A 16781-nucleotide genomic window follows, 5' to 3' on the forward strand; every position below is an offset into this window, starting at 1 on the left:
ATCAGAAAGTAACAGATCAAAGAAGACAGGTGACATCAAAGGACGGCGCCCACTCCTGCCATTTACTTCGACAAACATTTCTGTGAATACAATAATCGCTGTAAAAATCCACATTTTTATGGACAAGCAGCTGGAGTTAATGAGAAGCTGAGGTGCAAGTTCGGAGTGGAAAAATGGAAAACAGTCTCAATAACAATAATATGCATTTGTTTCAAAAGTAAAGAAAAAGAGAAGTAAATACTGTGTTTCTTAAAAACCTTTCTCAGTTTCTAAAGCAGTCATTTATGTTTCAATAATAGCGTTTAAATTTAGGCAAAAATGTAATTAGTTGTACTTGCTTTTATCTTGCTGCCGGGCACAACAACAACTACTTAAGAAATCAGTTTGATGTACAAAGTAAAAGTTTGATGATTGTTTTACGTTTTATACAATCGTACACTTTGAATAATACACAGTTTTGTTTTGTATACGTCGATATATAAAAATATATAATATATATATATATATATATACTCGAGAAATTACAATCCAAGCAGTAGAAATTAGTAAAATATTGAAAAGTCATCCTTGGTAAATGATTTAAAGTAAAATTTAAAAATGAAGAGTAATGTTCAAAGAATGCAAAATTGTAGCCAGTTTCATGCAGAGTAATTTAGACAATGTACACAAGGGTCTAAAACAGTCAAGATCATGGGCAGAACAAAATGTACATTTACGAAATGGTCAGAAATACTATTAATTGTGATATTTTCTTGTGATTCTTTAAACTCAATCATTTGTGATTTTTCCTCCTAACACTAAACTTTATTTTTTAACCCATATTGGAAGTTATCGACTTCTATAATCCCTGTTCCATTTTATTTTAAATACAGGCATGTTTGTAGGTCGAAATAAACATGAAAATTAATCCATTTAAATTAAACCATCAAGCCAACCACATAAAATGACTTGCATTTCAGGTTAAACTGTGGCGATAAATATGGTCTTTTTGTTGTAGATATATGTAGACAGTGGTGAAGTTATCATTCCAAACATTAAATTTAGTTAATAAACGTTAATAACAGAATTAAACCGAAGTTTTTGACAATTTCCTATATTCTTTTTATAATATTTATTTTAAAGTTAAATAAAAACATTCCATCTGGCGCATAAAAAAAATACAATTGTATGGAGTCGATACATATTCATATATTATATAACTGCCGCACATTATATCAGTGTCCCTGTTAATGTTCACTTCCATTCCTGCTCCGTGTGTAAACAAATGGAAAGACTTATTTATGCAAATTGGTCTCCAACAACCAACATGTAGTCCAGCAGCTGTAACCGATCGCGCAAACATTCCTCCGGTTCACCTTTCCGAGCGACACGGGGTTAAGAACCCGGAGTTCATTCGACCACGTGGAGTTGGCGTGTGCCTTCAAACCTAATGACGATTGTTGGTACTAGTCGGGGAGAGACACGGACGACACGTTCCTTCAATCACTAAATGCACTGAATATGTCTGGCTATTTGATTAATGCCGCCGCTGGGAGTGGGGATCTAATTGTGAAAGGAGGATAAACACTTACTCTGGGAGAGGAAACTGTGCAAATCAGACCCCTCCCCCGAGTATTGAGGAAGGAAATTGGTTTAAGGATGAGATGCGGCTCTGTATACCAATGTGGAGAAGGTTTGTCAGCTCGTCTTTTTTCTCTGCATCTAACCTCCTCCACCTCCAGTGCTGCCGCTTTGAAGAAATATTCCGCTCGACTTGATGTCGTGAGGACGCCCCCCCCCCCTCTCCACGTAAATACATCGGCAAAGTTGTGTTTCTTGTGATGGTCGTCAACCCTCCGTCGCTGGAGGTGCTTTTTGTCAAAATAGCTGTCGGATTAGGAAAATAATCGCTAAAGAGGAGTGAGTTTAAAAGATGTAGAGATCATTCCCCACAGAAAGGATCGAACGAGAGGCTCACTCAACACTAGATTTAGGTGTTCGCAAATAATCTACTGGCCTTGGCTGTGACACAAGGTGTGTGTGTGTGGGGGGGGGGCGTGATATCCACAAATCAGAAGAAGCAAAAGTCAATTAAAGAGCCAATAAAAAAAAGGTTTTACATCCAATTACCGGACGCAAATTATCCCCGACAACGCTCAGGTTCACCAGATTATTCGCGCTGTTGAGCAGAAAAAAAAACATCTCCCAGCTCCGTCTGGGTAAGAAGTAAATGTTGACTTAACATGCAAGTCAAGTCCAACTATTTATCACATGAGACCATTCTAGAAACTGATCTCCTTTCAGAAATAAGAGATTAAGAGTTGCACAATCAATGAGTTGTTGTTGAATTCATCAGTCTGTGTGTGTTTGTACAAAACTGTCTTTTGATTTAAATATTTACTTAATTCACAAAATGTGCTTAAGCCCCACCCACTGAAAACACTTTCTCTGGAGAGTAACTCTTTACCATAACCACACCCACTCTGCTGTGATTGGTCAAGGACCAAGCACGTCATCAATCTAGGAAGTATACTCTTTGTATAAACAAAGCGGGGAATGATTACAGCTGGCTGGGAGAGGAGTGAAGCAATTATTACATCATAATGGACTCATAATGGATTTGTGACGGGGTAATAACTTTAAAACATCACCATGATGAGGGACTTACTGCATCTTAGACAGAAATACTTTAAACTGGATAAGCTGACACTAAGTTAGTGGAAATAATTAAAGCCAATATCAGAGTCAGTCTCATACTGTTACAGACAGTAAATATAAATGGTGTTTGTTGGTGCACAACCTTAGCTGTTGAAATATTTTGGCCCCTAGTATTCTCGAGTGGTATTACTAGTACCATTAATGATGTAAAGTGGGAGAAGCAGCTGTCATCAAAGGGTAAACGTCATCAATGGAACAGGCATTTCAGGCAGTAAAGGTTTATGATATACCAGTGATAAGTACATGCATTTATTTTTTAAAGACCAAAGATCACAATTGTGGGTTTCATACATTTAAATAAGATACGTGATTTTATCTTTTCAAAATGGTGTTATTCTTGTTTTTCATCATTAGAAAAGTATTTATTCATGTGACGGCAAACATGGGCCGTTTTGTTGCAAGGGGTTAAACATGTTTTAATAGCTGATGATGTAATATTCATGTACTATAGTGTGTATTTAATTGTTGTATTTGTTGTCGTTCATGTCACCTTAGCTGAAGGTATGTTTTAAGTTCTCTTAAATTATAAAACCTTTGCCGGACACACTTACTGAACTTCCAAATGTACTGAAATATTTGTTTTATATTGTCATATAGCAATAATTTGTGATATATTTTTCATTTTTAATTGGCCCTAATCCCTTTCCATAGATCCCACATATCATCCGCCCGTACAACAGCTTTTTAACAGGGTTGTAGTAAAGAAATGAAAAAAAATCATAAATCACACTTAGAATGAAACATTTAACAAGAAACCAGGAAAAAAACGGATCCTGACACACTTTGATCAATAATCCTGTTGTAAAAATGGACATAAATGTAATGACAACCTTTTGAATGGAGAAACCGAGCACGTGAAATCCCACAGTTCCACAAAGGACGCTTATTGGGTCGAGCTAAGTGGCAGCGCTGACAACCTCTGCGTCGCTCTTTGTCTCGTAGTGCTGAGCGTTGGCAAAATCAAGCCTATAAAAAAAAAGCTGCTCAAGACTCAGCAGTCACAGTAAAACTCTCTATTCAGCCAACCGGGGGGAAAAATAATCGATTTATGAGATGAAAATTGATAAAAAACGGTGCCCCACACCACATGGCTAATTAAACTGAATTTTAAAAAAAAGTAAACCAGCTCCCTCTGAGATCAAGATCACATTTAGCGCCTGATAAGCGAGTCACTGTGCTAGTGGAGTCCTGACATAAGTGGGCTAAAGACACAATTCAACACCTTAAAAACATGATTTTTTTTTTCTCCCCCGGACCCTCGGGTAATTAATATTCCGCTGAATTCCCTCCACGCGGCCTGTGGCGCTGGCTTTAGGGGATTTTTTTGAAACCTTTTACTCTTAGACAGCTCCTGGCAGAACCATTATTTTGAAGGACATGCTAACCTTATGAAAAAAAGTCATCTAAGAAAATGCAAAAACCTTTGAGCTTGAACGCTTTGATCCGCTTTCATATTTCTATAAAAATCTAATCAACAAGTCAGTCGATTCAGGTTTACTTCTGCAAGTTAAGCTTCTACAATTACCAAACGAGAGACATTAATTGGAAACACTACATTCTGGATAATATTGTCATTTTTGCAGCAGTGCTGCAGCTATTGAATATTTTAGCGAAAGAGTATTCCATTTAAAAATATAATTAATTAATGGAGCAGCACTTATTTTAAGATGGTTAACCAGAAATTAGAAATGTATGAAAGGTCGAACAGTTTCTTTTTACAGATAAACAACTTCAGTTCATAGCAAAATTGGAGAAGTAATAAAATAAAAACAAACAACTCGATAGCTTTCAAGTATTTATAGGAGAAAGGAATTGATTATTTTTGTGTCATAGCATTTTAATGTCAAAGGGATTTGAAGCAATATAGTAAAAACTCCTACCTTTCCTTTAATGAGCTCACTTTAAGAACTGCGATTTGAAGTCAACAATAACTTGAGGCACGAACGAAAACAAATAATTACAAGTACTATATTTAACAAAACGATTATTAACAAGTGTTTGTTTCACCAAAAATGTCCCACTTTGGATTCATTAAGTCAATATATATTTTGTCAAACCTATCATAGCACATCAATGAATAAACATCTATTTTAAGTGGTAAGAAGAGTTTTTTTTTAAGTTTTTTTCTTAATTGAATGCAACACAATTTGTAATGCATAATGAATGATGTCTAGTGGTAGCATCAAGATATGGAGCAGTTTCTGGACAGTTTAAATGATGTAACAAATTGTTGTTCATAGAGTTGAATTCGTCTCATATAAGCTTAACCATTTTCTTATCTCAGGGTCAAGGTAACGACCTCCACCATTGTATATGCATTTCTGGAAGCCAGTGAGGTCGTTCACCTTGCCCCGGAGATAACAGGGATAAAAGGGATAAAAGGGAAACCACAAACACATTTGTTTTTGACCTTGAGATAGCAAGACTCAAACAGGTAGGTCTGATGGTCCAAAAGCCTCATTTACAGTTATACATCTACAGTAATATTCACTTTTGTTTGCACCATTAAAGCTGCTCTCAAAGTTTGTTGTGTACAAACAGCAGTTTGAAGGAAGGAATCAATTAACGTTATGTTTGAATTAAGACTCGGTGCAAACCTCAAAAAACACTTTTTTTTCCATAGACTTTTGGGGATCAATACCTGAATTGACGACTTCAGCTGGGATTGAATATGTTTCCTCTCAAATAAGTAAACTGTAAGTAAACAGTTTCTAACGAGTGTCGTCAAAAAAAAAGAAACATTTGTTGACAAGCTATGGGTAAAGAGTTAAAGAACAAATTGTGAGTACGAGCGGCAGAAATAGGTTTTCTCCAGAGGCTGGCTTGGCTCTCCCTCAAGGGTTAAGGTGTATGGTCATCTGGGAGATACTCGGAGTAGAGCCGTTGCTCCTATGGGATATATAGCAATAATATTTCAATGACACTGGATACATTTAATTTTTTCTAATGCATATATTTTTTGCCTTAATATCATGTTGTTCTTTTATGTTTTATATTTTAATCAAGTGTGCATGAAATAAAGTCATTGTTCTTTTAATTTATTTAAGGTAACATGCAAAGATTCAAGTTTTTTTTTGCAATTAAACTGTTAGGTGGTAGCAGTCATTACGCCGCAGCTACAGGAACATTGAAATCCCACGAGATCCTGGCATTGACTGAGGATGAGAGGATACTGTCCACTCCAGCAACTTTTGAAGCTGATGTTTGGACATATTTTGGTTACAAAAACCAATTACAGCGGTTAAGACTTGGTCAAGAGTCATGTGTTCCGTAAATTCTGCAACACCAGAGTCAAGTACTCGACAATACTACAAATATATCCTTGTTCTGACAGTATTGCAATATATAGTATCATTGCCGCTGTATTGTGATACATGTCGTGTCGCCAGATTCTTGCCAATGCACAGCCCTTGGGTCACAACAACAGCTTTACAAATGCTATTAAGATCATCATTTTACGAATGTATTTTCCCATATATTTGTCTTAGAAAAGATGTTTTGACAGATGCACACAAACTCACACACCAATAATTGAGAAGAATCATTTCACACACGTGACACCAACAAAGTAAACCCGATAAAATTATATTTATTCTCGAAGAACGGGCGGGGATTAATAATAATAATAATGGTATGATGTTGTTATTAAGACTCACACCTGCAACAGAAAATACAAAATAACTACCCGCAAAAAATTGACTTTACTATGTATGCAGACTATTTATTTATTTAAAAGTTGAGCGACAGTGGATGAATATTTCATCTCCTGTCATCAGTTCAGAAGGTTTGGTGTCTCGGCATCCATTTTCAAGTCATAAAATGAGCAGAAGCAGCGTCAGATCAGCATAAACCAGTCGAGCTGCATCGTTGTCAATTTGTCGTTTATGAGGATGTTCTTACATACAAAGAGGATTCAACACTTGCTGGGAAACATTGTTTGAATCAAATACAGGCTGTAGTCCTGTAACCTCAGGTTACTATTGGTACCCTGGTTTTATGAAAGGGTTTGGGTTGGCCATGCAATGCTGTTAGAGAGCAACACATGTACGATCGTGAGCACAATCTTAGCACTTTAGATGAATATTGTTAACTGCTACCAATATACAAATTTTTAAAACGTTTTTTTTGTTTATTCTTAGGATATAAAGATTAGCAAAAAAACGGTTTCGCTATGAAAAAAACTGCTTCAACATTAACACAATGTTGTCCTGCTTTAAAACACAACTATATTTACAACATGAAAGTTCACGTCAATTATCTGCAGAACATTTTTCTTTTTTATCAAATTAAAAACTTCCATTGCAAACCATTAAAAATTTAGATACGTTTTTACTACATATTTCGACTGTAATGTAGTCAAAAAAGTAAGGTATTTGAACTATAGTCTAATATATTTAATTAATTCATACTAGTAAATGGCCAGATCAGCTATATATCAGAAGTATTTTCTAAACAATTTATAAAACACAAATTTCTTCTCAATACATAATATTGTTTAAAACCTTGTCTCATCTTTGGGTCAAGGTCAACAACCTCCACCACTGCATATGCAATTATGGAAGTCAGTGAGCTACCTTGACTCGGAGACAACACAAGGGATACCACAAACATTTGTTTTCAGGCCTCCGGGTCACCTTGACCCTGAGATAACACAAGGGTTAAGTAGTCTTTCTTTTTGTTTTCTGTCACCATATTAATCAAATTAGAATCTTTTATAGCGACAATAGTATTTTATAGTTTTCATTATTCTATTGACGGTATCAGCTAAAGACCTTCATGTTTGGTAATATTCAAACTAGGGCTGTAATTTATACATTGATTTATCACATATTTTTTAGATGTTATCTTTAATGCCTTTTTAACAGTCACTATATTAAATTAAATTATTTGGACATTTGTTATTAAATGAAATATCATGCCCAGTTTACAACAAATAGAAAAAAAAGAAACAAATAGAAAATAAAAGTATAGTATTAAATAACATAAGGAATGAATTAAGAAAAAAAAAAAGCAATATTTCCTTCAAATTAACTTTTTTTGTATTTTTGTGTCATAGTATTTAAATACCTGGAGTGAAAAGTAACAAGTATTCCAGCAAAAGCTTACTTTGACAAATGTAATTTAAACAAATTAAAAATGACATAAGAAATAAATTCCGTTCTATTTTTGTTGTAGTATTTCAATAATGATTGACTTCATTCACATAAACTCTTTTAAAACAGTTTTATTTTCCCCTGCATTGCTTCACACCATCCATCAACAATAACTAAAGCAAGGCAAACTCTCGTTTCCTTCCGAAACCCATCGAGAGTAAATTAACTTTTAATTTATTAATGATTATGACGACAATCAAAGGAAGCATTTAAAGAACAGACTCCCTGGAGAGAGTCGGGAACCATGTGTAGAATGTGGACTCCAACTAAGTTGATTGACACATTACATCTGAAACCAGCGGGAGATCACCTATTTATCCGGTCCGGTTACTGTGGAAAATCTTTCCCTTACAAAAAACAAAGTCTACTCAAAGGTACAACTAAATATAAATATTTTCTGCTGAGAATAAGAACAAACGTTCACTGCTGCTGCGGCAGATTAAACAAATGATTCAAAAGATCCAGCAGGGAGATGTTAATATTAAACTACTTAAAGAAGATGCACTTTAAGAAGAAGCATTTTTATACTATGTTCTTGGGAAATATGGTTCATATCTACAGACTTTTACAAGACGCTCATAGAAATGTCGGCCTGAGGCGGACCACAAAGAAAGAGGAAAAACATCCAACACACTCAGTGAAACGCAACAAAGCAAAAGGAAACAACAATTTCACAGAGGGTTCTCGGAAATTAAACATTTGCGAAAAAGGTTTTGTTCATGCAATTTAAATACGATTAAATATTCCATGATGGCATTTTTATAAAAGCTTCTTCACGCAGTACAAAGCTTACGTTGTAGCTAAAGAGGAGATGGATCCATTAAATGTTCCCCCGTGGAGATGATTGCCTCCGTCAGGTGTTTTAAGTACAAAGTGGAGCTGAAATCGCTCAAACCTTTCAACTGATCAAGGTAATAGCGACCGGCACGGGAGGGGATGGAGAGGGAAAAACAGCCGACGTCTTTAGTCGCAAACAGACGATACACAAGTGATAGGCATGAGTGTATTTGTTGCTTCTGGTGTTCAACTGCTTTGCCGTCGTTTTCGTCACGACTATACAACACACGTCCGAGTTTATAAAGAATATCGAATTTTTCGAAATTGACCACAAACACACGCCACAAATCTCTGACCAATGTATCCAAGTTTTCTCTCCACAAAACATCCAAGGCAAGTATATTATTCTGTGGAAGACCCACAATAATATACATTATACATTTATCTGCCTGTCTACCAAATCTCTTCTCTAAACCTTTTAAATTGAGTGATTCGAAAACAGCATTTTTTGGACCTGTGGTCCGACCGGCCATGTTCACTGAAATTTCACTTCTGCCATGAATTTAATCAATAAAAATACACCGTGACTAGGCTTTATGTTTCCATTATTGTATATTTAAACAACTTTTGGCATGTTTGTTCAATCTTGGCTATTCATTCTGTTTTCTATGCATATTTTGAGAGCAAGATTTTGTTTAATAATATTCATTATTTGATTTAAAATAATTAACATTACTAAAATAAATAATGAAACCTCTTTTTTCTGTTACTTTGTTTAGCTTTACAATAGTACAGACCTTTTAAAAATGGAGTAAATCCAAAGTTAGGACATTTTGAAAGTCAGATATTAACAAAAAGGTCATACCTAAAATGTTGAACTAAGTATTAAAAAAGATTGATCAGAAATTGGTTCATTTTTTTTACCGTATCCGTAACTTTCTTAGTATTTATCACATGAAATTAACTATATTTGACGAATGCTGGCATCATATTAATCAATTAATCTTTAAATGTTTACACACATACCGATCACTTGTTCATCGCTTTAATAGAATTCAGCATCACGTGTTTTTATATCAGTTTCATTTACAGTCATTTGCGTGAATTCATTCTATATTTAAAAGGACTTAAGGCTATTTAAATGTCTATTTAAAACGTCTTATTTCCCACTTTTTAATGTTTAATATTGAACTAAAATGTGTCAATTATTTGTTTCTTCTTAGACGATTTTCAAGCTTCAATTGATAATAAAAAAAATATTTAAAAAAAAAGCAATATAAACGTATTTACACAGAAATACAAGGATCTTCTTACCTGGTCAACTTTCTTTCTTATCCGCGTCGGATAAAAACACGTGATATTTTCCATTAGTCTTGTCTTATATTCGCGCTAAACAACGACACGTGTTTACCTTGACATTAGTTACTGTTATAACTCCTTATAATGTGGCAACTATTATTCTGAATAAAGAACAAGTTGTAGTTTTTTTAAGAGAAGTTCAACAGATCAGGTTAAAACTGGTTCATTAATCAGAGAACACCTGCGCTTTCAGTGACGTCACTATGACGTCACGTCGCGTTCCAGGGGTACTCGGAAATAAACGTTTTCGATTTGATTTAAAAAGTAAATTGTTACTATTAAATAAAATGTAATAAAAGCGAACAATACGAGGGATTTAACCAAAGAATTGTAGAGGAATTAGCAATATTTTATGTGGATTTGTTTACTTTGTTGTTCTACCATTAAATAATTTAAATGTATCTTTATTATTTTTCGCTCTATTATTATTATTGTTAATTTGTTTTACTAAATGAATTATCTTTCATCAAGTTGACATTTATTGGTATGTCATTTTGTAAAGTATATTTTCAAACTTTAATAAAAACTACTTGGAAAATCTCTCACTATCACCATCTATAGGCACAGTTTTATTGTTGATACACCCAATGTACACTTTTTAATATAGAAGATATTAACATTAAAAGAGGATGAAAAATGTTAAGGGTTTTTTTTCTATCGAAATGTTTGAATAATTCTAGTCCAGTCTAGTAACAAACCCAACCCAAGCATAGGTTGACATACTGTATGTATATTAGTAATAATTCACAGTAAGTGATAATTATAACAACACTGTGTACATGTAATACACGTCACCATGAATTCTAAAAGTCATAAATTGAGAGTAACAGCTGAAGCTCAGAACTGTTTTCGATATCAAAACCGAACAAACCAAATATAATCCTGTTCAGAACACTTTGTACCATCCCCTCTTTAACACGAACGCTCACAGGTAATTGAAGAAACTTCCATTTACACAATTTAAAATCCTTCACCCTCGTGCGTATCTTTTTTTTTGTCCACCTAATTTTGGTTAACAGTCTTTTTAGTTGAGAAATCTGGAATTTGGGCTCACAACACATTCATGGAATCAACTGTTTTAGTGTGCCATCATTTAAAGGTTCTAATAATCTTTATCTCAATCATAACATGGATAATCTACTTAAATTGACACGTGTACTACTCAAACCTTCAAGTCCATTTCTTGAAGGCACCGTCCCTCACTTCGCCCTTTAAGTCCCTCTTCCTTCGATAATAGCATCAGGATCATCCGTGACAATCGTTTCCCTGCAATCAACGTCTTTCACTCGTTTTAGACGACGACTATGAAAGGTCTTCTCAAACCGCCGACTTCCTGCGCTCCATTACTATGAAAGAAAAAGCAGCATTTATGATCTGAAACCATTTTATTGTACTGCCCCGACGCTCCACTTCTTATTTCCTGGAGGGGCTGTGCTGCTAGACTCACAAACCACAAAAAAAAAAAAATAGTTTTAAGGGGGGGGAGGTTTCTTACAAAGAACTGAAATGGAAAACATAAAGAAGTCATCTCTCAGCGCCCAGAGGGAAACTGGGAAAGGTGGATATTATACAGACTGCAGATGTGGAAACAATCCGGGTTTGTGTTTCCAAAACCCTAAACGACCCGTTCAGGAAGAAGGAGAAGAAACCGATTTGTTTGAGCCTTTTTATTAAGATTTAAAGCATCGCTAATACAATCCCGTGCAACATTACATTAGCTCTCAAAAACAAAAAGATCCACAGCAAAGTAGTCAGATATCACTCATGTGTAGTAGGTCAGGAACAGAATCAACCAGAACACCCTGGAAATCATCTCTACACTCAACATGCACATTTAGTTTCCATGTGAATCCCAAAAAAAAAAAAAAAGCTATCAAAGGTTTCTCCAGAACCGTTTTTTTTTTTAGTTCCCATCTTTCACCTTGTTCTGTGTGATATAAACTCAAAACACTATTGTAAAGAAGAAGAAAAAAAACACTGATCCCCTTCTGGACTTTTGGTCAAACACTCTCTTGCATCAAAGCACTCGAGTGGGAAAGTAGTGTTGGATTGATCAAGAAAACAAGTGGAATATCATTAGATTCGCCGTCTTTACATGTCGTAGTTTTTTTGCATAGATGTGTTTCGTGTGTTTGCTGTGAAGAGTGTACAAAATATTACCACTATAAAGAATACAAAAATCATCAAATATCTCTGGGAATTATTAGTCGATACAACATCTATAAAAATATTCACGATATAAAAACTGGCTACGCCCGTTTGATATTTTGCTTCTGCCGAGTCATCTTTCACATGGAAGAGGCAGCGCTGGAATATATGAAGCGGAGAAGAAAGTTGTTTTTCAAATATGTTAAAACCATTTTGAATGTGAGCTGGATCCACAAGAATCTAGATGCTATCCATGGCTTTGAACTCGCTCAGCGCCTGGACTGGGTTGATGTGCTTCTTGTGAGACGATCTCTTGACCCGGTTGTGCTGCCCGTCGTCCTGCTTCTCCCTCTTGACCAGCGGCTTCTTCTCGGGCGCCTTCATCCTCCAGGAGATGGCCGGCATGTTCAGGGCCTCCATGTTGCGGTTCTTCTGGTACTTGGTGGACGCCACGTACGAGGCCTTGACGGTGGAGACCACCGTGTTCATCAGGTTCTTGGCGGCTTGGATGAGGGACATGGCGCTGTCCAACTGGAAAAGAGTCGCGACCGACTGTACAGTTTTATTAGGTATTTATTGACCATCAACAACATTTAAAAGTACTTTCACATCAGATCTTAAAAAGATATAATAAAATAATAATTTATTCAGGTTGATTTTATTACTTGACTTTCTTAGTTTTACTCCTTTATTCTTAGTTAATAGTCCCTCACAACGGCCACTGTACAAAGTGTTGAAACAATTGTATTTCGTTGTTTTTGTTCTTATTTGCTTACAAATCTTTTTTTTTTTAAACTTATTTTTAGCCTTTTTCTCAAATTTTCTTCTCCCTCAAAATATATTGAAATGGTTTGTTTTTGATCATATTTTAAAACTACACTGCGTGTGTGTGTGTGTGTGTATATATATATATATTTTTTCATAAACAATACAATACTTTTCTATCCATCCATCCATATGGAACTAACTAGATCTTTCATACTTTTCCCTCAAGTTTTTAACCTCATAACTTTTCCCGTCCCATTAGGCCTCTCGGTTCTTTCGTTCTGATATGCATCGTCATCTTTGTAGCCGGTAGCTCCAAAAAGATCGTCCATAGTGACATTGCGTCTTTGCCCGTTGTCATTTTGGATTATTTTTAGAGATGGCTCAATGACAATCGTACTTGTTACTGCCAAGTCGAACAAATCAACGTCCTCTTGCATTCTTCATCGGAAGGAAATCTTGTTTTCCACTGCTGTCGCATCCCTTTGATAATAGCTCAAGGATTTATTTCACTTACTAAAACCGAGAGAAAGTTTCCCCTCCCCATGTGCGCGCTTTATAAAAAGATCCATCTTCATATGATTATCTAAGCGGACAAAATTACACTTAATACGACATGAATGCCGATTAGATGACAGTGACAGGTTCACGGGCTTTAAACGTCCAGGTAGAGGTTACCATAGTGACGAGCTGAAGGTAGCTTCAAGACATGAATGAGCTGATTTCACAGCATTTTAGAGCAGAAAGTCGTGTTTTTTAAACCGCGATGATGACCTTTCAGGGTTTTTTTTTGTCACACTAACAGATGTGAGGAATTTGGGAATACAGAAAAAGGTCACGCTAATTTAATATCCACAATTTAATAGCCTCGGAGACGTGGGTTCTTCCAAGTGTCAAAAGTGTGGTCCCTTTTTTCAGCCCCAACGAACAGCGGAAGAAATTCATTATTTCCAGCACGCCGCGGTAGCCTATTTAAATTAATTAGACTGGCAAGTTAGTAGTTAATTGATGCTCAAATGGGCCTGCAAACATCGCTGTTATACAGAGATTCTTGAAGCAATGAGAACGAGGTTAGAGAACAATTGATGGGCATTAATCTCCGTTTCAGGGAGAACTTAATTATTCAACTGTGTTTCTTCAACCTAAAGAAAGCTACCGACTCAAGAGAGGCTCATTGAATTAATGACAGTCCAGGTGCACGGAATCGCACAAACCATCCATTACGTCGTTTATATTTGCCCACTCTCGTGCCTGTCAACAATGTAAATATTATGCCAATTAAAAAGTGTTTCTTTGTCTCCACCCATAGATATATAAAAGGTTACATTAACAGCGTGTCCACCTCATTGTGACACTTTACTGCCTCTCGTGGCGACAGTAAACATGTGGAATGTCCCCAGAGTCCATTTCTTGGAAACATCGGGTAGTAAATTATAACGCAACACATTTATTTGTAAAATATTGTTAACCATCTCCCAACAGAATTTCCAGGATTTTACAATCAAATTGAATATTGATGGATTAGATATCAGAGGTCAAGACTGGAGGATCTTTCAGCCTTTTTGTTTTGAACGTCTTTCACAAATGTAATTTATATTTTTTTGGTTTAATGTTCAATTGATTTTTGTGTGGTTTGACTGTGAATTTCGGCCATTTTCTAAATCCTATTTAAATGTAAAAAATTAAAATTAAAAATTTAAATGATTTACTTCAGAAATATGTTCCATCATAACTATATTTAAAATGTATATAAATTATAAAATCTGATGTGATGATCAACACATTTATCCATACATCAATAACTTACCCCTGACACCACAAGCTCTCCTCCCAGGTTCTGAACTTCAGCCTTGACTTTACTGCAGATGTTAAGCTGATGGCAGTAGAGGGCAATACGCTGCAGGTAGGCCAGCAGATCCTGCTTGCAGGTGGAGTCTGGACACTGAAAAAAAACAAAAAAACACAGCCATCTCTTAGTTTGAAAGTCATTGTAATTTTTTAACCTGCATCTCCTTGTCACTTAACTTCAAAATGAATATCGACGCTCTTCAACGGACAGCGATTTCTTGCCGTTGAAAGATGAGCGAGTGTGACAAGTGAGGCTGAGACACTGAGACAAGTCGAGAGCCACAATGACAAATACCCACAAGGATGTAGATTGATAAATCAGTGTCACGATGCGAGCCACTCATAACCATATGCCAACACTGCACACAATTACTCTCAGGTGCAGTGGATATAGAAAAGAGTTTATGGAAACACAAGTACAGGATAGGGATGGTGAGCCAATATTTCAGGAGTAACAAGGATCTGACGGAGCTGGGTTGCTTAGAAACCATGTACATTTAACCATATTACTATGGAGCCTCAATGGGTAGTACTACCAGAATCTCCAAGTAATACCATGAGGACTTGTGATTCGGCTTTGTAGTTTACCAACTTTTCTAAAGATGTTTGAGCACCGTGTACCAAATAAAATATGTCTAAGGTCAGTCATTAAACTAGAATGAATATAATGAACATAATGTTAATAAGGTGCCCTGTTGTTTTTTGAGTAAGTTTATGATTTTAAAAGTGCTTCATAGCTTTGCTATAGTTGAATTAAGAAGCGGTTGAAGAGCGAAAGAAGTTGTCGTTTAGCACAACTGCGTGTAACCGATTACAACCCTTGACTACACGTGGAATTATTTTTTCACTATATGACCCTATTCCAGGGGTGGCCAACCCCGTCCTCAAAGAGCTGCAGTGGGTGCAACAAGCAAAACCAGTCTGACAGTAAACTGATTACACTTCTAAGACACCCGATTGGTGAAAAGGTCTCCTCTTGATTGGTTGAAACAAAAACCTGCCCCCACTGTGGCTCTTTGAGGACAGAGTTGGCCACCCCTGCACTAGTCTATATTTTCTCTTATTCTCATTTCTGCTGACCAAATGGTGACCAAAATATACCCATGCCCTAAAGGATTCGATACATACTGTATTGCATGATACATTTGTCCATCAACGAGGACACAAATGGTAACATTCAGATAATGGTTATGATTCAGAGGAAGCAATAAGGGCATGAATAGCAGTCTGGTATGAGCGAAAAAGATTCACCACACATGACAGCTGCACATTGTTCCCATCTTTTAATTTGCAGAACGAGCTTCAGCATCTATCAAAAGTAGGCCACGGAAATCTTGTAGGAATTGTGAGCTGTGGATCTGATCGAAAAGTACGGAAATATACAGCCGACCGTGTAAACAGGCTGTTTAACATTTAGAATGCAGACCCAGTACAACATGCGAGAATTGCTTCATGGGTAATTTCTTGATGTCAATTGGAACGTGTCAAAATAATCGACCAGACCATATTGGAGAGATTAGCGTTAATCTAAAAGCCCGGAGGCAAAGAGATTAGAATATTTCCAGTCGAATAGTTCAGTCTTGAATTTGCACACTTTTATTTCAATTATTATATAGTGTGTTGCTGTGGTGGAAACGCGACAATGTAGACCTTTGACTCGAACATTCATGAGGAGTGAAAATATAGATGCAGTATGTTCCATATGTATGAGCGTACGCCATCTGTACAAGGATTTATGAACCTGTTAATAGTCTGAAAATACAACACTTGAAAACATCTAGAATAGGAAAAGAAGGAAGAAGAGTGTTATGCATTGTACATTATGCTAGAATGTGTAAATGAAGTTTTCGGAGTTTAGAATTCTTTAACTGGATTTAACCAACTTGTCAGATCACTCTTCACCTTTCATAGATATATCCTCGATTTCTTTTGGAATAGGATTAAAGATTTCTGTTTTATCTGCCTAAAAATTGCATATGAAAAAATATATAGTTGAAAGTTAAGTCCGTAAAAAAAAAAAAGACACACAGAAGC

The 16781-nt window shown here is 35.9% G+C and overlaps 1 protein-coding gene across 3 annotated transcripts in view; it reads right to left on the reverse strand.

Annotated features, from left to right (window-relative positions):
- Nucleotides 1-11638: 11638 nt before the first annotated feature.
- Nucleotides 11639-16781, reverse strand: part of ctnna1 (catenin (cadherin-associated protein), alpha 1) — a 45617-nt gene continuing 40474 nt past the window's right edge. For 2 of the 3 annotated variants that reach the window (XM_087799767.1, XM_087799768.1), the window contains exons 17-18: nucleotides 14707-14841; nucleotides 11639-12686 (exon numbers count right to left, since the gene is read on the reverse strand). In XM_087799767.1, coding sequence (XP_087655893.1) covers nucleotides 12375-12686; nucleotides 14707-14841 — 447 coding nt within the window. In that variant the 3' untranslated portion in view covers nucleotides 11639-12374. The remainder of the gene's footprint in view (nucleotides 12687-14706; nucleotides 14842-16781) is intronic. The other variant, XM_087799769.1, reaches the window with a different exon arrangement.

This window comes from Callionymus lyra, chromosome 9 (genome assembly GCF_982586985.1).
Source record: "Callionymus lyra chromosome 9, fCalLyr1.hap1.1, whole genome shotgun sequence".
In the NCBI taxonomy this organism is placed as follows: domain Eukaryota; kingdom Metazoa; phylum Chordata; class Actinopteri; order Syngnathiformes; family Callionymidae; genus Callionymus; species Callionymus lyra.